Source organism: Strigops habroptila, chromosome 11 (assembly GCF_004027225.2).
Source record: "Strigops habroptila isolate Jane chromosome 11, bStrHab1.2.pri, whole genome shotgun sequence".
NCBI lineage: Eukaryota > Metazoa > Chordata > Aves > Psittaciformes > Psittacidae > Strigops > Strigops habroptila.
The window spans coordinates 26,856,019-26,882,233 of NC_046360.1; the positions used below are offsets into that span (position 1 = coordinate 26,856,019).

General features: G+C 40.3%; 1 protein-coding gene across 4 annotated transcripts in view; it reads right to left on the reverse strand.

Annotated features, from left to right (window-relative positions):
• Positions 1-26,215, reverse strand: part of GRM7 (glutamate metabotropic receptor 7) — a 316,514-nt gene that overhangs the window by 122,918 nt on the left and 167,381 nt on the right. For all 4 annotated transcript variants that reach the window (XM_030501640.1, XM_030501642.1, XM_030501641.1 and 1 more), the window contains exon 5: positions 8,200-8,340. In XM_030501640.1, the coding sequence (XP_030357500.1) occupies positions 8,200-8,340 (141 nt within the window). The remainder of the gene's footprint in view (positions 1-8,199; positions 8,341-26,215) is intronic.

Here is a 26,215-nt window from a genome sequence, read left to right on the forward strand (position 1 = left end):
AGTTGCAGTCATCTATCCAGCCCATCCTAATTCAGAAGATCTCATTATAGACAAAAGCCTTTATCTTAAGACCATCAATCCAATCCTCATGGATTTGCTTGGGGAAAGCAGAAACTTTCAAGTATCTACTGGTAACCACACAAGAACATCCTTCTGTGCTAGGATAAAATTTCTGCCTTACTTCTAATGGCTAAAGAGACCTTTCCCTAATCTCCTTTGCGACCTGCAGTGTCAGCACAGCTCTATAGTCTTCTGTGACTCTGATGAAGAGAGATAAATTCATATTGTGCAACAAATTTGGAAGTCAGACCAACTGTTCTATGCCAGTAATATGCAGGGAAGCCTTTTTTAACTAGAAAGGCTTTTTTCCTAAGTTGATATACACTTGACCCACAGTCAGACATCTGCAGCAGCAGACACACAGAGATACAGCTGTACTCAGTGACTCCGGCAACATCACTGAAACCCTCAGAAAGCAGACATAGTCAGCTTTAAGCCCAATAAGCTAACACTCTCCAATCAAACTTAGGAAACCAGGCTCTCACAATGCCTTACAATGTATTCCTCATCCAGGAGGACAAAAAAAAATAAATTCCTGTACTGTGACTAGTCTTCACTCACAAGTATTACAGTAAAAACCAAAAGGAGCATAGTGCAGCAGAAAGTCCTACTGAAAATTTGTTATTCCAATACCAGAAATATCAGTATTACATCATAATGATGGTGATAATAATAATAATAATAATAATGATAATTCTTCAGCAGTTTACAGAAATGCATTGAGTTTTGTGAAGCTACATCCACTTCCATCTGTCAATGATTTTTTTTTCTCGATTACACTGATTCAAGCCACCGTAACAGTTTCTGTTCTCAGGTGTATATGTGTATCTAACAGAGTAGATTTTAGATTAGAAAACTGACCTAATTTTCTTACCTGAGATGTTTTCTGAGCATTCAACATTCTTATTAAAACATATCCAATAGGTCTCAATTATATTTCAGTGTTGAAGTACTACACTCATAAAAAAAAAAAAAAAAATCAGCACCAGGCTAGCCAGCACCAGTGTAAATCACAGACACGTTATAGCTTTATATTGCTAACCTGTAAATAAAGCAAGCTTCCTGTAGCAATAACTGCCAGTGAAGACAGTGATCAAGCAAACGCAGAAAAAACGCTTTTTAAAGATTAGAAGGCCTGAACTGGAGCTATCTTTGTATTTGAGCACTTGAATGAAAATACAGCTTGCAAATAAAGGAATGTGTGTGTAAATAGCAAGATGACAGTCATTTGAATCATGGGGATTTGTTGGCAATTCACCTTGGCAATCTAGAAATTTAAACCATTTTAAGAAATGTATTTCTGAAAGATAATAGAGTTTAGAAATACATGAAACTTAAGAATAAACTCTTCAAGGTTGGTTTAATGAACTAACCATTGCACGATTCTTTCAGGAATTTCAGGTGTACACATACTTTTAGTATATACTTTTAGTAAATGAGATTCACTTTTCGAAATGAAAGCATAGAGGTCATTAAACTGTAATGCATACTTGGAAAATTTGATATTATATGGAAAATATTTTGTTCAGAAAGAGTTGCACATAGGCAGTCAACTTGCAAGCTAGTGCTTAACATGGCTTACTTACACCTAAACTTGTGCACATCACTTTTTTCAGACAAAAATGTTGACTTTTTTTTTCTCATGAGTGTTAGCATTGGTATGTTTAGGCAGTCTGAAGACTGTTGAAGTATTTACAAAATAAGATGCCATACAACCCAGTAAAAGAACAGAGAACTGAAATCCTGGGTTTCAAATATAAGTCAAAACATTGGCTAACCATGCACCTGCATGAAAGTCTTAGTGTCTCCAAGCTGTGGCTACAGCTCAGAAAAGTTAAAGGAGTCACCCAAAGGGGAGCTGGACTTGGTAAAAAGCAGGTTATTGGAGAGTATATTGCTTCATTCATGAGATTTGCCTTGAATTAGTTTCCCCCTTTGAACATTGTAATTTGAGAAGAAGCCCATCTATAACCAAGATCACACAATACTGTTAAGAATCACCACCATAAAGAGAGGAAAAAGCAGAAGCTGTCAACAGAAGCCTGTTACAAAAATATAGATCAGCCACTCCCTAGCAAGGAAACATTCTGTAGGTGTCCTGAGAAAGAAGGGAGGAAGAGGCAGGCTATACTAGCAAAGCTGGGAAACAATTACTCAGGCCACTTATTTACCTGCATCGGAGCACAGAATGTAATTGAAAAGATAAATTTCCCATCCTGGTCTGCCCTTTAACCTTATTCATAGCTTGCAGGGCAAGCAAAAGAAGATAAATTTTAGTCTTTACCCTTTCTGCACTGAAATAATATATACCTTCACACACACACATTAACACACATTTCATTCCATACCTTGGAGCCTGCAGGAGAAAATGTGCAGGACAATCTGTGTAACAAGAGCTGACCAAAAGCTTTTTTGCTCATGCCTATGTCATCAATCACACACATAATATCCTGGGCAAAAATCCACCCTGAGATACAGGCATGTAAATCCTGCTGTGTCCAGTGGCAGCTGGGAAAGGGTATCCAAGGCAAGTATTTGACCTAAAGGAAATTATTGTACAATTTGTATACAGGATTGATGACAACCAGCTTTACTTTAAATATTTCTGTATTTCAGCTCGTTGACTAACCACTGCTTAGGACTAGAGCACAGTTTAGGATTACTGCCTAGGCAGGACCTGCTTATAGATGATGACAGTGGATATTAACAAAAAGACTTGGTCAAGTAGAAAGACCTACCATCATTGGCCAAGATTTGCAGGGGGGGGTGTGTGTGTGTGTGTGTTTGTGAATAAGATGGGGAAAAAAAAAAAAAATAGTAAGAGGTATAGCAACAAAGCCTGGACCTCCACAGTCTTGGCTGCTCAATCACAGAGCTTACAAGTCAGTCAACTTGGCTTTGTGTTACACATAGAATAATAAGGTTCCCCCACCTTTATGTAGCTCAGCTGCAGAAAAAATTCATCTTGATGCACAGAAAATTGCCTGCTAACTAAAGGGAGCTGACCAAACTACTCAGCCCCGTGTAGCCTTGGAAAGGCAATTCAAGACACACTCATCATGTTCAGCACACCTGCAACAATGGACAGAATGTTTTTCAAGCTGTGGATTCCTGGACAAAAGAAAAATGTACTGTGGATGGTTTCGATCCTCCTAAACCTGCTTTTTATGAATTTCTGAAGAACTCTTGATATTTGTTGTAGGACCCAGATCCAGTGATATCCACAAGCCTTACCATGAATAGGAAAAGGGTGCTAAGAAGAGCTGGGAGCAACCAGCAGTGCAGCCCCACGCTGCTGCCTGCAAACACCAACAGCATTCTAACGGAGCTTTGGTTTTGCCCTTGCATCCGAGCAACAGCAAACACAAGCAGCAAACAGTCTGTATAAATCTGCCATTCCTAACCTTGAGCAGTGCTGGAGATGGAGCACCTTTGGCACTCACAGCCCTTGACACCATCAGTGGGAATCAGTCTAAACTTAGCTCCTCTCCCCAGCACGATTTTTATGGCACTGTGAACAGTTAAGGGCTTCTGACACCCTCAAGTCCAATAGATATTCATTCTAATGAAGACCATGAAGCTGCTCTCATAAAAAGTGAATCACGCACACCATGGCTCCTGGCATTCATTTAAAAAAATGCTTTAGATGTTGGCCACCTGCCATTAAGTTGCTTGAAACATCTCAGGCAATTTATTTTGTCCTGAGATGAGGAATTTTGATGGCCTTTTGAAAACTATTTTCCTTTCCATAGTAAATTGCACTTTGCTAATCTATTCATGCACTAGATCACTCTTTGTAGTCAAATTATAAATAATAATCTGATATCCTCAGGCTCTGCTATTTGCTACGTCTTTTGTTTCTCATTATTTGTCTTTCCCTAACATATGGCTTCATAGAACAAGCTATCTTGACTGCTGGTGAAATAAAGACAGAATACTGCTATTAGCTTCCTTACCCTCAAAAAAAACCCCAACCCAAAACCAACCAAATCCCAGCTTTTGGTATCATTTTAAACCAAACTACAGATAATTAAGTGGTTTGCCAAAATTATCTGTCTTCTCCCATCCCTATTTTTCCATGGCCATGAAACACAGTACAGTGCCACACTGAGGGTGAAATGCCAAACCCTGGGCATCCAGATTTGGGCTTCCATCATTTTGGATATATCGATATATTTCTCAGAAATGTTTTTTGTTTAGAGAAAACCCAGACCAAGTGCAGCTCTCAGCACTTCGTATTGCTTCTTCCCCTTCACAGGGTAAATCTCCTCATAGGAAAAGAATTTACAGGAAATTCTGACAGAGCTATGGTACATGCCACAGAATTTAAAGTGTAAACATGTAACTATTCCTTTTCTACTTTAACCTTTTCCATTACTAAATGGAAATCTGGTCTCTTCTTCCCTCACTAAACAGCAGTTGTATCCAAACCAGGCTGATAAGCAAGGCAAGATGTTTACTGATCTTGTGCCAAGTCTCTGAGGCACATCGGCACGAGGTATTCTCTCCCCTCCTTCAGAAGCAGGTGTGTGTGGATATACACGCACCGAAATTGCTGCCTTTTAAATTATTATTATTTTCACCCAAGACACCTGGGTCTTTTAATCCTACCTTGTAACATTTTCAGATTAGAAACTCAGTCCTGAAAATTACCTTTCCTGATTGATGCTCCTTACATTTGAAAGGCATTTGGCCTCTCTGAGCCACCAAATCTTCGCCCAGTAAAATCCTGCTGATGGAGCAAGCCCCCTCCCAGCATCATCGCCCTCCAAAGCCTCCTTCTCTTCCTCCAGCCTTCCATAAGGACCCAACACAGGCCAGGGCTCAGAGATGCCCCAGGATGGGTGAGTTTAGGAGTTCCCTCCATGTGTACCATGGCATGTGAGTTTGCTCACAACAAGGCTGGAGGAGATGCTGCTCAGTGCACAATGACCGAGAGGATTCAAAGTCCTGATACTGCTCCTGCCTACACTCTGCCTGGAAAGGTGAATCTGAGTCCCTTTGAGGCATTTTCTCATGTTCCAGTTTAAATTCTAAACACAACCGTCCCACTTCTATGAACCCTTTTGCTGAATTTCTCTCACTTCATCTTGCAGGGAGTATTCTCCCAGCATTTACTTTAGAGAAAGTCATTGTCTGAGCCATCATCGGGGCTGTGCCTTTAGACTGATTACACTTGCAGATAATTAGAAAAGCTCTCCGAGTAATCTACATTCTGATAAATGACATCCAAGGTGACATCATCCTCATATCACTTCATTAAGTCTCCTTGAGTGTAAAGCTATCTGAATTAAAAGCTATGTTTAATAAGGGAAACCAGTCAAGTGTTGCAATTTCCTCTGCAGGTAGTGGTATCTGCCATTAAAATGCAGGCGCTCTGGGTATAGTGGATGCCTCTGTGTATTCCAAGTGCTTGTATTTCTCTTTCTGCCTCAGGTGAGTGCAGGTGCTTCTGATGGCACAGGTAATATTCCCTACCTTCAGGTGGAGACATTCCTGTTGGAAGTGGGAACACCCATGGGGTACCCATGCTGATGGCTGCTGTTAGCAGAGTGACCTGCAGGCACACTGTGGCTGTCTGCACAGAGGTGGCACAGTACGATACTATTAAATATTCAGCACTGTATATTTGATGTCAATAATTGCTTTGAAACTTGTCAACAACCTGGTTCATGACAACATATACACAAAAAACTTGTTTTATCATCTGTTAATTCTAAATCCCCAAATTTCATGGCACTGGTAAAGTTAGTACAATATCGTTTTGTACAGGAAAGTATCTTCAGTTGAGCCCACACCCCATGTCTGCATGCAATGTAATGTGGGCAGAGCATTCAGCATGGTTTCCTTTGCAAAATCACAGCTATGAAACACAGTACTGTTCTTTTCTGCAAAGATAGTTGCATTCTTCTGTTAATCCTTTCCTGCAAAAGAACATTTTTCCCCAATCAGGGAAAAATTTTCATGCTCAAATAAATATAAATGTCATTAAGGCAGAAGTTGTGCATGTAGAACTATTTCAGAAAGTCGTAATACGAAAAGATAAGCTGCCCACAGGGTCCTTCTTAGAGAAGCTTCTCTTCATGTTCGCAGTCTGTGTTCCACGAACACTGAGCTCCCTGCTTAAGTGCAAGCAGTTCGATTTGAAGCCAGAGCTCCCACACCTCACGCCGGTGCTCAGCAGCTCTATTGCTGTCAGGAACTGACGGCCTGTAGCCTACTACCTTGCTGCATTACAAATTACCAATCAAATTTTAAAATAACAATGATGATAATTCATAATATTATTACATCAGTGAGACATTATGACTCTCATACTAGCAATATAATTCAAAGCTAATGCTTTTTCTGATGCACAATTTACTTCAGTTTGTAGAAGAGGGAAGGAAGATGTCAGGGCATGTCATTTGGTACAATATCAAGCTATAATGCAGCGTTTCAGTTCAATAGGGTAAGTTAGCCATTGAAAACAAATGTTTCTGCTGAGTCTTTGTTGAGGGAAAGCAGAACACCATTTTATGTTCACATCAAAAAGCACAGACTGAGAGCAACTGTAATAAAATAATGGTATAAAAAAGAAGGGCGATAAGACACTTTTAGAAATTATCCCAAAGATCTTCTAGCAATTCTTAGTCCAATTCCAGCCTTCAGGGGAGATTCCAAATGCCAAATTTAATAGTAGTGTATTCCCAGTGGTAACTGCACTGTTTCTATGAACAACACTCCTACTCCCATGCATGAATTGAAACCAAAAGCAGATGATATGAAATATGGAAAGTTTTCATCAATTTTCAAAGCGAAACATATCCTCCCTATGAACTAATTCCCTTGGATCAAAATTCAAGGCAATTATTCAACATAACACATTTAAATTGCTGTCGTGAAAAATTAAAACGGAGGGAAGGAAAGGCAAAGGAAGGCATGGGCAAGGCGGACATCAGACAGTGTTATTGGCTTTACCATCTGTACCATGGGATATATGTTCTGGCCAAAGTTATCTGCTTCATTTTAAGCCCTTGAGCAAATGCCCAACCCGGCGATACAGACATTCACATCACAAACACCAGCTCACCAAAGACCTGCCAGTCTGAGGGCAGACTCACCACTTTTCTTTGTTGTATTAATACTTTTCTAGGAAAATACCCTCAATCTATTAATACCTTCAATCAGCACAAGATCATTAAACTGGCAAAGCTGCTGTTGTCCCTATGGATCATCTGGTAGCACTTGGTCAGCTCTGGATAAGTCCAAGAACATGTCAGGTTCTGTTTCACTCTGCACCATTAAAATGGTTCTGCTAAGAATTGAGTAACTCAGTTAAAAATGAAATTGCCCCCACTGTCACTTGGGCATTGATGTAACAAAAAATAATCTTCATGTGACAGGAATTTCTGGAAAAATATGATCTTTCAAATGGCGGCCAGTACCTCACACAAGGAAAAGAGGAGTGAATCTGACTGCCACCAGAAAATGAGAGGCGAAACAAGACACTACTAAGTGTCTCGGTCATGAACTTCAGTCACAACTACAGACTGAATTTTACTGAACTGAGGCTGCAAAACTAATTATTTAACCCCAATTTCTTAAATAACATTAGTGAGAACAAGAATCTGAATAACAACTTTATGCTACCTAAAATGAAAACATCTCAGCCTGTACTAATACTTTACTACAGGTGCATTTCCTTCAAAAGTTAAATTCAAATGCACGTGGTTAGTACAGCACCGTGAACAGATGGTGCTTTGACATAGAAGATGGTCAATTTGTGATTTGCAGGTGGGTGACAAGGCATAAGTCGTGGAAATATTCTCCCATCTAAAACAAACTTAACAAAAAACCTCTCTCAAGCCACCCTGCACTCAATCAAAAGTACTTCTGGGTCCCATAGAAAATATTGATTTTCCTGCTGGATGGACAGCCAGCAAAAGGAAGAAATAGAAGAATGTATTTTTTGATGCGTCCCATCTACTTCTTCTGTATTGCAAGGCAGATACTGCTGTTCCATTTTCTCTACAACCTACAAAAATGTGATTTATTTTTCCAATCTGTCTCCAGCCAAGCTTCCTTACATCAGCCTTGCAGCCATTCCACTGCAGCCCACATCCAGCAGTACGAGGAGGGTGAAGCGAATGAAGTTACCTGTGCATTTACGGTCCGTGTCTTCCTTCTTCGACCCACTGATGGTTAATTTGCAGTTGAAGTTCTCCTCCCAGTACTCTGCAAACCACACGTTCCTTCTGTTGTTCTCCAAGGTGCGGGAGGTGAAATAGGTATCGAACCCTGGAGAGGGAGACAGGTAGGAATCTGAAGTTCAGTTCATAATGCACGGGAACTACTGCAGCTTGGAAAACAAGTATTTCTGTTTATATCTTCTTCAACATCCAGCACACATTCACATCTCTATCCACATGGGATGGCCGTGGAAAGAAAGGAAGTCCGTTGCAGATTTTATCTAATCAGCTACATCTTGCAAGTAAATTACTCTGCTGCTAACTGTGAGGCAAAAAGCTAGGTGAGATATATGTAAAACAGATTAATATAAAAAAGAGTTATAAACTGAAAGCATTAATTAGATATATACAAATAAGGAATGAAAATAAATGACATAGTACAGCTGATATTAGGCTGAGCTCAATACAACTAATTTTATAATTAACCTCTCCAGACCTCCAGAGAAGGCAGTTTTCATCTAAACTGGCCATTATCAGACCAACTTATTGGTTTCAGAGCATAAATTTTTCCTTTAATTTCCTTTCAGAATGGTACAGATAAGCTCGGAGAGCAAAACTTCTAAGAGGTAACTGTGAATCACCACTGTTTACTGGGATTAGACATCCTGGGGTGGGTGAGGGGGGAAGGTTTCCTTCCTTAGACCTGTGAAATTCAGCCTACTACTGAAGTCACATAGCCACGAACAGCTTGCAGCGCTGCAAGGGTAAAAATGATATACAACTCCAGTATTAAAATAACAGGGAAAAACATTATAATTTTCAATAGCTGAGCTGAAGGGCTGTAAAGATATCTGAAGCCCCCAAGTTGTCTTGTTTTGCAAAAACATAATCCTCTATTCACTGAAATAAATGATGTAACTATTGAGTAGCTGTGTAGCGGCAACTAGTACTTAGTTTTCATATGGCTCTTAACCATATTCTCTCTCTCTGTAGCACCTTACCAACTTGCCAGAAGAGAAACATACTTTCCTTTGGCTTTATTTACTTTTTTTGCAGAAATATATATTGCTGTATATATACACACCTATCTATGGAAACACACACATGCATGTGTATAGTGATTAAAGAAACGGTATATCTAAAGGCTTACAAATCAGGAAAGCTAATTAAAAAAATTAAAACTCTACTACAAAATTAAATCCTGATTTAATTCTGATCACACATGACACCTGCCATAGTGTAGGGATTTTCTCTATCAAGTTTTCAAATTCTGTATTTTAAAACTGAGCCAGGTACCTTTTCCCAGTTCAGACAATACCCCTTCAAAGATCATCAAAAGGAACGTTACATTACTAACTATCCCGGGCACCCTGTTTCACTTGGCTGTATTTAAGCACCCTTCTACCCTTCATTCTCTTCCAAAGCTGAGTTAACTCCTAAGATCCTAAAGAAATCTTTGTGCATACAAACAATCACAAACCAATAGACACATGCCCTAAGTACTAGCACGATAGCAGAAATCTGACCTTCGGTGCTGCCATGACTGAGGGTCCCACAAGAGCATGGTATGACAACAGACTTGCAGGACAGTGGCTCGGGCACCCATTCCACCGGGTGAACCCACTCCTCCTGGACAGCTGTGGGTCCTCAGGAGCATGAGAGCAGTGACCAGCAGGGATCACCACACTCCCACAACAGCATTTGTATTGCATTGCTATCCCAGTATACCTTTGATTTTGCTTGGCAAACAAATGATGTGCACAAGGATAAACATATTAGTTCACATCTACACACTCATACACAAAGTCTTTTGTCTTTTTTCTTGTCTTCTTTTTTTTTTCTTTTTGCAGCCAACAGAAGCTGTATTCTCTCATCTATTCAGAAGGAAAAGCACATGGAGTGACACAGCTAAGTATTCTTGGCATAGAACATGGAAAAGGTTTATCACCTCTACACCAGAGGTGCCAGGAGAACAAGCAATCATTATTCCACCCATTTTGCCAGTTTACGGGCTCCTGTCAGCCAAAATCCCTTCTTGGTTTTACAGACTTTCCCAAATCTGACAGTCCCTTTGATATAAGGGGGCTGTGCCCATTCTCTTCAGAGAGTTATATCAGTCCTGCAAAAGCATATTCGAATAGCAGGATATTCTCCACTATCAGTAGTGCTGAGTACTTTTCCTAAGTCCTTCTAGTTATCTGGTTTTAGCCTGCCATGAGCAACATCAGAGCTTTTGCTTACGGAGACAATTAAATTCAGTATTCTTCATGCAACCTTCCAAAACTGTAATCCCAGTCAAGTTCAGTTACGAAAGAGTTTTTTCTTTTTCTATGAAGGTTGTTGAGGTTTTCAGACTATACAAATCTGAAACCTGGATAAAGGAGATCAATCATAAAGAGGACTTGAAAATGCTGGTTGCACACTGAGAAGCTTAGAGCTAAATTATAGTGCAAATCCATTGAAGATGCAAATCTCAGTATATTTATTTTGTCCCTTTACTTGGCTTTACAGCCTATACTAGTACTGCAGAAGAGGGTGGAAACACAAAAGCAGCAAGTTCTTATAGATACTAAACCATCTCTCTATATTGCATGATCACACGGTTCCTTTTGATTTTGCAGTTAGAAATGACAGTAAATACATATTCCATTGAAAGAGAGAAAAAAGTTCCTTGCACCATTGCCAACAATTTTTCTCACTGAAATAGGTGGGTAAATTGATGCAATCTGGCACTCCACACAATGAAATTGAGTCAGAGGAAAAACATATGGCATCATTAAATTAGCATAGCAATCCATCCACTGTCAGATAAAAATAGACAGCATGTAAACAGATGTTTTCAAATAAAAAAGAAGATTAGGAGTGGGGTCAATCTGTCTCCTTGTATTAGCTTTGTGTACCATTGGCCCAACTGTAATACATATTTTCCTAATTCTGAGTCTGCAGTTCGTGACTGACATCCAAAGCCCGCTGCTCCTTAAGACATCATCTCCAAAAATCAAACCAGAAAAATAAGTATTAGGGTCTTCCAGAAACAGGCTGAAAGGAAATTAAAATTTTACCTCCAGCCTCACTAGAAAACATCGGTAGGTCTCTCCTGCAACAAATATCTCAGAGTGCTTCAGGATGGTGACAAACCCTAAGTGACAGGCCATACCAACTCAGTACCATGCTTTCTAGTCAGCAGCCAGCACCTGAAGGACTGCAATCAAATCATGGAAACCTGCAAGCAAAACACCAGAAAGGGACAGGAGGAAACCTCAGTGGTGTATTTAAGTACTTATTTGAGTCAACTCCATATACTTGGTACAGCTTGTTCTGCCCTTAATGTGGTTTTTGTAGCTTAAAATAAAACTTCCCGGAATAAAACTGCATGAAGATGCAAGGAAAGAGCTGACCTCTGATGGTAGAGACCCCCGATCTCCTGTTGTATTTATGCTCATGCAGAGATTTAACCTCGGTTTTCCATGGTTTAAGGAAATAATTTAGTAAAACTCTCCTGCTATTTTATTTAATAGCAATTTAGTGACTTAGGAATGTTTCTGTGCATGGTCTCTCGAAGGGACAGCACAATTTCTGCACTTCTGGCATGAAATTTCCTAAGGAAAATATTCAAGTGGATGGGTGAGAAGAAAATTTAGAAAACACTCCTAGGTTTTAACTAAATGCAAGCTAAACCTGTTTTCCTGTAAGCCTATGTCTATTAGTTTTACTCGTAATTAAAAGAGCATTTCAAAGGGGGTATTCAGTCATAAGATCTGAGATACATACATGGCTCAGAAAAAGTATACCTTATCAATGTGCCAAACTACTTGACCTCTGGGAAAAGTGCTCTATAACTAATAGGATAAAAATCAATGTCTTGATAAAACTGTAATAGAATTCCATAAGAATTACTTGAAACCTCTACAGATTTAATAACAAATAATAACATTGCCATTGATTTTTTTAATGATCCTTCTGCATTCTCAAGAAGGAATATAGATCCCTACTAAAGTGTGCACATTTTTTTGCCATTATTTTGTATTGATCAAGACAAGCAGGCAAGTGACTGACTGACAGAGGGACAGAGTTAAGCAGCATGCCAAATTTTTGTAAATTCCTACCAAGTGGAAGTACTGTGCACCCACTTGCTGTTTCCAGCTGCATTGCAGGTCATTGCACTGCTGCTCTCACACAGACAAAAGCCTGAAAACCTCTAAGGCATCACCTTTGCAAATTGTCCTCCTTTCCAACATACTCAGGACCAAGAAACCTCGCCCCTCGTAGCCAGGACGGAGTGGAGAGAGTCCTACATGGCTCCACAGGAGCAAGGCCAGGAGCATGCTTACAAGCACCGCTTTCTAGTTGATAAATGTTTACAGTTTTCACACAAAATGCTGGCGCATGTGCACAGCTGGGGTATGATACACCACAGAACAAGACCTAGAATGTTTTGTACCATCAACTGAATGAGTTGAACGGTGACAGTTCAGAGCGGATGAGATTTTCATCCAATTTAAGAGTTAGTACAGAATGCCCAGTGGAATCTCACCACTCCTAGAACATTTTTTTTCCTGTTTTGTTTTGGGTTTTTTTCTATATCGTTCTCAAGAATACTGTCAGAAAAGCTATTATGATTGCTGAAATACACTGGCTGAACTGAATACACCACGCTTGTTGCTCTGTGATTTGAGCCAGCAAATCCCTACCATTTCATTTTTTTTCCCACCATTATTTTCAGAAGGGTAATTGTGCTTGATGTACTTTAAAGCAACTTAAAACAAACAAAAGGAAACTCAATTGAAAAATATATTTTTTTAATTAAGATAAAATAGTATCAATTTAAAGATCCTACCATTTTTAAACTTCACATTAGATGCATGCTGATAAGTAAAGCAAATCCCAAATATTCAATTCTCAGCAAATACTAATCTTTTGCTAGTGTTACTGCTACCCTGCAACAACCCTTGTCACTGGACTTAAACATCAGGAATCCCATGATGACTTCCACGATTAATTAAAGAATACTTTGTAAAGTAGTTACATATCTATGTTATTGCATTTTGAATCTTCAGGCTATGATGAACCTATGAAAGGTTATGAGCTAACGCATAAAGATTTAAGTCACACGAGTTTAACAGCCACAACTACAGTAATTCTCCAGCTCTCCTGAGCTCCTTCTAAGACATGAGCACAACTGTGGCAAGCACAAGCACCTGTTCAGGAGGACGGTGGTATAAAATCATCATAGAATAGATTCATAGACTGGTTTGGGTTGGAAGGGACCTTAAAGGTCACCTGGTTCCAAGCCGCCTGCCACAGGCAGGGATACCTTCCACTAGACCAGGTTGATTCAAGCCCCATCCAACCTGGCCTTGAACACTGCCAGGTATGGCACACCCATAGCTTCTCTGGGCAACCTGTTTCAGTGCCTCACCATGCTCACAGTAAAGAACTTCTTCTTTATATCTAATCTAAACCACCCCTCTTTAAGTTTAAAGCCATTACCCTTTGTCCTATCACTACATGCTCTTGTAAAAATGCCACAAGGTACAGTTGGGCAAAAGGTTTGCAAGCCGCTGCACGGTGGTGTGTGGTGATGGGCAGTTCCTTTTCTGAAGGGGCAAATGAAAAATGATTCATGAACAGGAGCTTCTGCACCACTTACTCCGTTGTAGATCACACATGACAAAAATAGGTGGTTACGCACTGCAAAATACAGCGTGTCACCTATGCAAGCTGGTATAGAGTGAAAAAACTCCTGAAGTATTGGGAGGATTAACATCAGAAATACTAGTTAAATTTTCACCAGATTGAGACTGATGTGGAATTTGTTAACTCTGGAAAAGGCCAACATTTGCAATTGTCTCAAAAGCATACGAAACACACATTCTGTCTTCAATCTCTTAGAAGTCAGAGCTATTTCTATGCTTCCCACATACCACAAAGCTGTCCTGCAAACACAAGCAGTCCCATATATGTCAGTGGGTTGGAATCAAAGAGACATCCTAAATGTATATCTTATTTCAGATAATTTTTTTGAATTAATGATTCATAAACATGAAAGTTGAAATACAGGCAAACATGTTCTCTATAATAATGACAGACTTAAGCCTGTACTTAAGCTTCATCTTTTTTGAACTGAAGACATTAACGTATTCACATAATGCTAACCATGAAAGTTTTAGGTTCAGGGAAGTAGATGACCAAACCAAAAAAGCTACTTAGAAGTAGGAATTATCACTTCTTACTCTTGTACATGGCTAAGTGCTACACCGTGTGACAAGAGTTAGTGATTTCCCAACATTCCCCATATATCATACTTAAGAAAACTACTTTTTTCAGCAAATACTTTAAAGAAATATAGATAGCATTTTTTTGAGATTTTACAAATTAAAACAAATCTCTTATTACTTTAAGTCATTGTGATTTGATTAAATCATTATTCTTACACATAGAGAGATGATAGTACCTAAATGGGTTCATTTATTTTTCCACTCCAGGATTATTATACACATTACATAGCGATAAAATAGACTTAAAATAAAAGGGACCCTCTCCCAAGCATGGTGGAGGGCTGGTGAAGTCCAGGCAAGTGGAGGGACATCAGAAATTCCAGGGGGAATTCCTGTGTCTCATCCCCAGCTGGCTGGGGTCAGGCTCTCCATGCCAAATTTCACCTGGGCATTTTATTCTGCGCCGTTTACAGTCAGTCATCCAGATGGAGAGTGCCAGCACAACATCCAGCCCTGCCCCAGGAAACTCTTGCTGCCTTCGAGCTGCCCCATCCACTCTCAGAACCCCCTGAAGTCCTCCTGGACCAGGGCACCACCAAGGAAGGATGCCACAGAGCCGCAGAGCCAGGAAGACTTGAAGAGCATCTCAATTTTCAAATAGAAAATGAGGTTGCTGCCTTGTGGTTGCTTTTCACACACCCCCCAAAAAACCTCCAAAACCAAACAAAAACCCAAACCCAAATGATTTATTTTTAACATTAATCTTGCATCTCTCCTTCTGATGTTGCATCTTGCCCATTTTCTGCCTGAAAGCATAATGCTCAGCTTCCCTGGCAGAGATGGCTGAGGGAATTATATGTGCTTTAGAGGATAAACCAGGCTCCAAGACTAACGATGTGGTTTGCTATGGTCAGCTGCATTACAGAGGGGGGAAAAAAAAGGCAGTCTTGCAGAGGAGGCATTTATCATGGGGAAGGCATCAGGCACACATCTATGGGGAAAGGACCGGCTAAAGATGAGAAAGATGCAGGAGGGCAAGGAGGTACCCAAAGAGAGAGAAGAAAAGAAAGACATTAAAATTATTTTAAAGGATGCAATGCTGGGATGGCACCAGTGAAATCACCAACAGCCAAGTGAAGTTCCCAGTATCTCAGGAGGAGAGCCGTGGGCAGGCAGCTCGGGAAGATCCATGATGATAATAAGCTATCGGCATGGATGAACCAGATATTTTTTAAGAGAGCTTCTGTCACTTCTTGTTGACCAAATTGCTAGCACACGCTGTGAAGCATCTATTTCATGTGTTAGCAGTGACTTCAAGGGCTCTCGGGTTATTTAATAAGGAAAATAATTAAGCCTAATTAAAACACAAAGTTGTTGACCTACCACATTTCTCATGTGCCTGAAGTGTTTTCTTTTGCAGCCAAAGTGGCTCCTGAGCAAATACAGCATATTGACCCAATTTGATATGAGTAGATTTTATCAGTTTCCAATATTTTTATTCTTCTCTATTTTGTTCAAAGTATATCCACACTAATGATTGCTAGTCATACAAATTTTATTTACCCAGATACTAAACCATCACTTACTATAACGACTGATATCAAGTGAGTTGAAAGCAGCTACTCAAATAATTTTCTGATTTTCCTAGCATTCAAGCCAAAATAGTTTGATCTACTGACATTAAACCTGGGATAAGAGCATTAGGTGTGCAATGATAAGATCAATTTTAAGAGGGATAGTCTTTTTTTTCAGATTTTATTATGTTGCCCAAGCCACACATAAGTGCTATGTATTATGTATTATGGAGCCATTAAGATACTCTACAGATATTTTCTTGACCTTCTTAGTCAGTAAAAAGGCCATAATATTAAATGATTCTATTAACTTCCTTCATGCCATTGAAATGCTTTGCAGTTGTTTTCTTTTTTAATAGTTGCTGATTATAACAGTGAAAAAGGGTACTTTAGTTGATGTCATATTTGACTTTTAATAGACATGTCATAAATCATGTATAAAGGAAATTCAGCTTGCCACGCTTAGGGCAAATCTGGGATTTTAAGCTATAAAGCTCTTATTATTGAAATAGATATTGGCTAAGTATCCTCACTATCACTTTTATAAAGTTATACACCTGCCACAGCAATGAGATCATGACCTAGGTGGTGTCTAGCCAGTGCTGTAATAGAAAGGTTAATATAGAAGTATATTATTATTCATTATTCTACACTTTATTGCCCTCAGGCGCTTCTTACTTTCACAGAGCTCCTATTTTCATCAATATAAACAGCAGAAACCCCTAAAATTGTTTCTCGCACGTGTTATTTTTACTGCCATACCAGCTAGATGCCTCAGCTGAGGATGAGATTTTCCCATTGCAGCAGGCACTGGACACACACAAGTTGCTCAGCCCCATCCCGTTTCCCTTGCTGCCATGGTCTTCTGAATGGCATTGGGATCATCCTCTTGCCCGAGCGGGAGGCTGATGTTCTAACCAAGAGAGACCCACTAATTTCTTTATGAACAACAAAAGACCAAATCCACGTCTCAAAGCATCAAGAGAGTTGTTACAGGGCAGAAGATGAAGGCAGCTTGTGTTCCTCTTCCCCTGAAGAACTGCAGACTTCATAAGGCTTTTGTATTTTCAGCCGCAGAGGGACTCTCTAGGTTGACACCGGTATAAGTCACCTGGGCTGCTCAACGCATACGGTGCTCTCTTTTCAGCTGAATACTCCACTTCTTATTCAAACAACTCCTGCTGCAGGAATGAATAATTTTTTATGAATTGCAATATGCAGTGTCCCAGCCAAGGAAGGAGCGCTGTTCACATAAGCCTACTCTTGCAAGTGAGGATCTGTATCTGCTGTAAAGATTATCACCAGAATTAGGCCAAACAGAACAGATTTAAAAATACACCCAAAAGCAGAATGTTTCTCCCAGTAATTCACCCTTTCACGCTGCTCAGTTATTGAAAATGGGCTATTTGTCTTGCCAGGACCTTTTCTATGAAGTACTGCTCATACCTGAAGATGAGCAAAAAGCTTTTTTTTTTTTTACTACTTATCACAAGGCAACTTAGTTAATAGCTTGCTTTCCTTCTCGCTTGCATACCCAGTCTTCCTGAAATTATCTGTTGCTTTCTGCTTTACTGAAAAATAGATCAGCTTCTGGAGCAATCTGAGGCAGCAGCAGTGAAACTCAAGCAGAGTTAAACAGTGTCACCCAGCGCCATGGAGCAAAGTGCTGGCAAGTCAGGCCCATGGGTCAGGATGCAGATCACTCTTTCCCATTAATAACACTGATCCCCAAATTCCGAGCTCTTATTTCAGTTTTTCATTTGCAATTAACTATTGAACTAAATCCCTTTGTATGCATCGATGTCTCCTTCCCATCGTTTTTCTGAGTTCTTCCTACCCTTTTGGAGTAAACGGGAGAAGCTGCTCCACTGGAGGCCTGTTTCATTTTAATAATGCAGAACAGTAAAATCAAAGAGAGATACAGAAGGTCTAAACACAGAATATGAGAGTGGTTTTCCTCCCTTTGATAGCAGCAGCAGACAAAATGCTTAAAAGCATTTAAACTCAAGTCATCTGCTTGTATAATTTAAAGTGAGGATAAAATCACAGAAATCCCTCTACGTTGTAATGCAGCAACCAGAGTAACCCCTAAAGATGTTCAACAGGTTAAAATTAGTAATAATAAAAACATACAAATGAACATGCCACAGTAAGCTAAGTGGAAGGTCAGAGCTGCCTGTGGAGGAGAGGCTGTAGAGGAAAGGCTGAGGTTGGCACCCCCCCCCCGAGCACTCTGACCACTCAGAAGATCACATCCCACACCGCTGCTCCATGTATGCTCTAATTCAGCTGACAAGCCCAGAACAGGACCAACAATGATGCTACACAAAAGGTAGTTTTCCATCACCCTGTGGTACATGACCTAAATTCCAAGACGTAGAGTCATAAATAACCCGGCGGTGGTCAAAGCACAGCCCCAGCTGTGCTGCTCTGGCACACGTACTTAAAATCAACTTGCAAAAAACAAATCAATGCTCAGTTGCATTGTTATACCTCCCCAGCAAACAATATATGAAAGGAAATCAAAGCCCATCCTCCTCCTGCCTGCACTGGGAGGATAAATTGAGACACATACCAATGGAGGCAGAGACCTACCTGGCTTCTGCACACAGAAGGGAGCACAAGGAGCTCAAGCCCCAGGCTGCAGAACTCACTGGGTTTCAAGTATTATTTCCTTATACTGCATTCAATCCTTTCAAATTTACAGAATTAATTTTCTTTCTTTGTGTACATTTGCGTATGCCTTGTTACCATGTCAACAGGAATAATTACAGCATGTGTAAATATATTTGTGTATCCTAACAGACCCATACTTATACGCTCATAGGCCCCCCAGTCCAGACATTGGGAGTTGCCTCAGTTTTTGCTGTTGACATGGTAACACCGGCTAGATGAAAGTAACAATGTTCTTCCAAAATGCTATTTTACACAAGGCGGCTTTTCTGGGGGCCATCATTTCAGCCAGACACATGGCAGCCACTCAGCTAAGGAAGCCTGCACATAAACTGGCACAACAACGGCCATTCATGCACTGTGCTGGGAGCTAATACCATGGGCTGTGCACAGCTAGGTCATGTCTCAGTTTAAACTACTATGTATGCTACCAATCCTATCTTCTAATTCCCCTTGAGATAACATCCCTCACAAAAATGTTAAATATAAAGAAACTTTTAAATGGCTCTCAAGTTGCAAGATAATTTGTATTCCCCCTCTCTTCATACCAACACATTAACCAAATACATTATTTCCATAATGAGGAGATGAACATCTGTGTGGCTTCCCAAAATTTCAAGTGGCAATACTCGAGACAAGTATTCTCTCTTTGGGGATTGACACATCAGCATTTTAAAGAACTGCCAAAGATAAAAACATAATTTAAATTCTGAGGAGGCATTAAGGAAAGAGTTCAGGTGTGATTAAGATTTTTTTTTAATAAATAAAGCACACCAATATAATTCCACAAATTAAAGTTGCTGGAGTATTGTATTAAACTTTGTACTTGACCCTGTGCAAGTGAACTGCTTAACACAAACTTTAACAGCATACGAGAAACAAATATCTGAAGTAGTACTGTGTTACTGACAATTACTATAAGACAGAGTTGGGTCTCTGAAGGGCTCTGATTCACAAACCGCGTGGCGCAGATTGGTCCCCAGCTCTTGTGAGCCGGATGCCATCTCACCAGGCAGAAACCTCATACCATCAGCCAGGCACAGAGACGCGCTCCCAGCTAACCTGGCTTAATTTCTTCCTAGCTTTTGTCCAATACATCCATTATATTTCCAGGAACAAACAAAAACAAAAAACACCCCCAAACACCTACTAAAACAGCAAGAAAAAGCCCCCACAAAACCCCAAATGACCACCTTTACAAAGAGGCTGTTTCACTACTTAGTTTCTGACTGAAGTTATTACTTTTTGCAGCTGGAAAGTCACAGAAGCCATTTCCAGCCACAATCAACATGCATTCATGAGCATCCACATGCCCTTGCATGGGAAGGGGCCAGCAGACTCTCAACCTCCTGCTTGGAAGCAGCCACCCAACAAACTTTGTTTCCCTTTACCCCAATGCCTCAGCTGTGTGTTACTACTGCTGCTCACACAACAGAATACCTTCAACATCTTTCTGCAATACCCCAGTTATTTTCCTGTTGCCCTCAACTCTTTTACACAGCAGCAGGCTGTAACTATCACAGAACTATACACATTACAAATCAAGGATGAAGTCAAATGCAAATATCTTCAGCAACAAAGCCTGTGTGGCAGCCTCAGCACACCTATGTTGGAGAACAGAAGGTATGTCAATAACTTCCAGATGTCATTATCAACTCCTTCCATTAGATCCTAAAATATTTTTCTTTGGAAATTTAGGCTTTGTGAAGTGGTAATTAAACTGAGAAACACTAAACTTGAAAACAAAGACTAAAGGTATTTCCTCATTACACGGGATAACTGAAAGCTACTTTAAACAGGTTAACCACTGGAAGCACCCCAGGAAAGAAATTGGAGAAATAGAAATAAAAGCTTCATTTCACTTCAAAAATACCTGTGGGAGCTTACTGCGTGGCAGGGGCACATGTGCATGCAGTACTGGAAGAACATCAAGAACCTCATCTACACTGCCTGGTGCAGAGAAGATGCTGGTACCATACATGTTCATGGAGAATACACTGAAGCCTAGGTCCTACAGGTGGCTGTTATCAGTGCAAGAGCAAACCACTGACTCTAATTAGGCTTAATCATTATTCACAAGCAATTATACCATTCTCTTTTCAATAGGAATAATGAATTTAAGGTGACTCGCTTCACACTTCATTTTTAGAAATTCTAAAACAATTACTTTTGGAAGGGGAGATACATCAAGACCTCTCACAATGAGCTATTGCTGAACCACCAGCAGAGCTGAGCAAGCCATGTGGGAGTTTTTATCTTTTCTTTTTTCTGCTGTATTTTTATGCATTGCATTAGTAGAAAGCTTTCATTTGCCTGGCTCTCCTTTATTAAACAGCTTGTATGATTAATCACATTATTAATTGTGTCCTAACTTAGTTAAGAGGGAGAAAAGACTACAGGTGTAAAAAGCTTTGGTTGACTGCAGCTTGATTCTAGTTGTATATGGGAGCTCTTGGCCCATTCAACTGTGCATAGGCCTGAATTGCAAACAGAGAATAATGTCTTTTGACTCTTCAAAAAGCAGTTGCTACTGCAGGGGACAGCAAGCCCGAGGCGGGCAGCTCAGCCAACCATGCGAGTGGACACATAGTACCTGAGCTTGGACTGAGCTCACAGCCCCTGCTCCCCCAGATCCCCAGTTTGAAAGTGGCCAGAGGCAGTGTGACAACTTCATCAGAAGCATTCCATCTTATATCATTGCATAGTAAGCATATCATTGCATAAGTTACGCAACGTGTTTCCCAGGACCACATCCTTAATCTCCTTTCTGCCCCAGACTCTGAAGCAGAGCATCAGGCTCAGAGGCAAACCAGAGTAGGTTGCTTGCACTACAGCTGTATTAAGAGTAAGTGAATTAACTTCCAGATGGACCATATAATGGAATTGAAACAAAGACTGAACTACACTTTCAAGACATATCACCCTAAACTGCACAGAGGGATACTGTGACTTGCGAACACCTAGTTCTTCCCCATCCTACAATTACATTTTAACTATGAGGCAAAAGGTTTGTGTTTATCTGTCCTTACCAGGAGATTCAGGTCATTGGTCTATTGACTCCTGCTTCACTTTAGTAAAGAGCTAGCATATGTGATTACATCGAGGAGCTGCTTCTAAATTATTTTCCATTTTCCTCGTTGTCACGCAGTCAAGTCAACAACATGAAAACAGATTCCCAAGGGAGATGTGTAAACCCAGCATGAGTGAAGTGGGCACTTTAGCATTCATTGTATCATCTTTAAGGAAATTATGTGTATTATTTCCTAAACTATTACTTTCAAAAGCCTATAAACATTCAAGCATTAACAACACAAACTAAAAGAAAAAAAAACCCAAACCAAGAAAACTAACAAGAAAACCATTTCGAATCTCTGTCCACTTCCTAAAACGACCACATTTATTTATGTGTCTGAACCTCTTTTACCAAGCGGAGCTAAGTCTGGTTCAGGAGCACCCCATTCATGTGTGTCTGTAAGCACGGATTTCCAGCAGCGGAGACACTGGAGCCCCCAGAGATCTTTCCTGGGATGCTCCACATCCCCACACTGAGAGCTATGACAGTAATCAATAGCTACTCATGCAGAAAAACAGAGATACTAATAAATATGTAATACTTACAGTGAATACATTTTTAATATATAATGTAGGCATATTAATTTGGTACTTGCATGCTTGCACTTCATTAAAAGCCTCAATTTTTTTTATTTTTGCTTTGCTTGAGAGATTGTAAAGTAGTATTTCTTTTCTGGCTTGCTAAGAAAGAGAAAGTATAAGTAAGTCATAGACACTTTCAGAGACTAATTTTAAGTGGTCTAGAGGAGAATCTTTTTAGATTGTAGTTACCAAGTCAGAAATACCATAAGAAAAAGATTTCTTGTGAGAACTTAGGGACTTTTGCTTTCAATTTCTTTCAGTGACAGAGAAAAACTGTCTCTAAAGAGGAATATTAAACAAGTTAATACTTATTAGAATTTATAAAAAGATATGGAATAGCTGGTAAGATAAATATTGAGGTGTATGAATTTAAACAAAGCAGAGTGGAAATAATGTTAATGTAAATATATTAGACTCAAAATTATCTTGGGAGGGGATTTAATAAACATGAATCAATGACACGTGAGATTTAATAGATATTTCTGATAAAATACATGCAGTTTCTCAGAGGAGCAGAAATGAGGAGTGCTAACCCTTGTAGGAAAGACCGATTACTGAACCTTTTATTTCCTCTACCACCTTATGGCACAAGCAGATTGTATTTGTATTCTGTGTTTCACTGCCTCCGATTTCGGTATCTAAAGCTTCCCAAATTAAACTGCCATAATAACTGTAAAGGAAAATGGTTACCTAGTATTCATGGACCTAATCAAAAATTCCTTACCCAGAGCTCCTTCTTGAGCCCAAATTAATCACAAACATGAACATTAGAGAGACCATCAGCTCTTCTGTTCAAATATGTGTAATTTTTCATTGCTTATTTTGCAACACCTATGGGCAGTCCACCAGGCCCTGGACAGGCAATGCTACATACTCTATTGAAGTCTTTCTGCTTTGCCAAAGCAGTGTATCAGAGTTGAAAAATTATCTGGTCCATTAGCAACAGTCTGATTCTCAGCCTTCTTGCAGGATGGCAGTTCTAAAACCAGATATTTTGCCATTTTAACCTAAACCAGGAACAGTTTCTTTCAGAAAACTCCTGCAATTTCTTTTTTACTTGAAAAATACATGAAATATACATGCAAAATAAATACTCTGCCAATATACTTCCCCTGAGCTAGAGAAAATGTGTAAACCTTTTATATTATAGTGTAAGACCTATCAGGAGAGATGCAACTCTCACACAAAGAGGAGAGGGGAGCTCTTCCCTCTCCCTCCCCATCCCCATAAAAGCAGCCTCAGATCCGGACCCTGCCGTGCTGGCAGACATATGGTACAATGCTTCAGATGGACTACGGGAACACCTCTCCACCCACTCTCCCTAATTCCCTTCTTCTGCTCCATTGTTTCAGCAATGACACTGCCTGTATTCTCAGCTCAGTACAGTAACATCCTCCCTGCATCAGCTGTGTTAAGGAGGCAAACACAGCACCAGTGCTGTGCTTGGCATGGTGTCGAGTGCTGCTCTCAGGGAGTGAGAGAAGGTGGTAAAACGTTTTTTTGACTTCTGTTTCTATGCCTAAACAGGATTCCAAACTAAAATATCACTTTTTCTAATAATTCTCCATGAGCCAGCTCTGCTTCAGTGGGCCAGAGGGGGCTCTCTCACGCAGGGTCCGGTGAGGTCGCCTGAGCTTCATCACTCCCCAGATCCTGGAAATCCTGCCGATTTTACTCACAAACAGGAAATAAATTTCTATCAACAAATAAGGCTTGAAACTCTGCACAGAAGCAAGCATTAACAGCACTAGAAAACACCAGGATTTCCTAATCTGGGGGAGGTGTGGGCTGTATAGGAAACCATCATTTGCCTTCTTCACGTGCTGGCTGCGTGCTGTCCATGTGTCGCTGAACACCCCTCACAAGGATGGGAAGTCTGGTTGCCAGCCCAGGCTGCCCTTGGCTCTGCTGCCTTGCAAAAACACTGGAAAGCAGCATATGGCAGGCTGCTGCATGGAGGAAGAAACGCTCCCCCTGCAGCCTCTCTATTCACAGACACCCATTAACGCCTTCTGCACAGAGCAAACCTGCAGAGGAAGGCTTGGAGGTTTCTACCAGATCATAGGCAGATCAGGAGCTGGCACACAAAGATAGCAGGCTTTCTAAAAATAAAATTCTTCCCTTCTGGATGGAAACACTCTACCCAAACATGTCCAATGACAGCTCAGACAACTTCAGTGTTAGATCATAGAGAGAAAAATTGTTCATCAGAACATGCAATTCAGGGTATTTCAAAACAAAGACCACTGATGACATATCTGAACGCTGATCAATAGCCAAATATGGTTGTGTGAATTATCTCTTCTCACAGCATCAGCTATTCTAGTCTGTCTGTATGTGTGTGTACACATTTCTCCCTCTCAAAACAACCACCCACTCAATCTCCAGTGTCCTGAAATAACAGTTAAATACAAACATCAAAGAGAAAATGCCAACATAAACCCTGGGAGCAATATATAAAATACAGAGAGAGGGAGAGGGACATATACCCACAGAATAAATAACAGCTGGCTCCAATCAGAGAAGTTCCTTGATTCTGAGCAAGCCAGATCTATTGTAGGTTGGGCAAGCAGATTATTTCAAGTGGCCAAATTTCAAATTTCAATGAAATCAAATTTCAAGTGGCCAAAGAGAAAGCTCCTAAAGTCTCCATTTTACAACGGTTCTTTATGGTCCAGTTAGAGCTTTCTATCTCTTTTCTTCGCTGTGTAGCAGCAACATCATTTGAAAAGGTATTGGTTCAAACTCCATCTGAGATAGAATTTCTGGTTAATGCTGCTGTGGTTACGAGCTGTGTCTTGCCCTGAGCAGTGGCAGATAATTCTCTTTAATATTCTAAAAAGATTCCACCTTCAAAGTGTCTAAAAAAACCCAAAAGAACTCCAATACCTGAACACCACAAAACAGGCAAGTGCGTAACTTTAGCAAAACACTGCAATGAAAGGATGCGGAAGTTACATTCTGGGTTGCAATGGTATGTGTGTTTTCTAAACACGTTGCTGCACGGGAGGGTCAGGTTTGGCGTGCTGTGGGGCACTGCCTTTAAGTCTGCAGCAGCACAGAGATTACAGCTGAGATTGTATTTCTCAGTGACTCACACTTGCAGGGAATCTTAAAAAAAAAACAACTACAAGAGTGTTCAATGCCTTTGTTTAAAAGAAAACTACAAAAATAACATTAATTTGAAACTTAACAAAAATTGTGTTCCTCAACTTCTCTATATCTGCATATTAAAAAATACTACTACCCTTAAGCTACTGTCTCTTTGAACTTAATAAACCTCTCCCCAAAGCTTTCGCTTCACCTCTTTATAGTTAAGCATTGCACTCCTACCGCAACACCACAGTGCATGTACAAGTCCTGACTACAGTCAGGGAACAGACCCTGTTTGCCTGAACTGCCAGCATCATGATATCCATCAGTCTCAGGAGACCATCACTGTGCAGTGGTATTTCAGCCAACATTTAACTGCACCACACTTTTCATCATGACATTTCAAACTGGCAGCCCATGAAAGACCATCTAAGACAAGCGAGGCATGATGCATTCCAGCTAAACCAAGCTCTCTTTGGCCACGCTCAGCCCAGCCCACTGCCCAGCCCATACCACACATCTGTCCATCTGTCTGTCCCTGCACACTGCTCTCCCATAGCGTGAGTCCATACATACACAAGCAAAAGGCAATGAGATTCAGCACTAAGCCAGGAGGAATCAAAGCTGATCTTAACTCCCAGAGTGAATTTCCAACAGGCTGGAATCAATATGCAATAAACTTTTTAAGGCTGCAAGTGTGTCTTGGATTCCCAGGTAACCATGGCATTAATTTAAATTCAATTAACAGCTTCATCAGCATTGGGAAAGATAC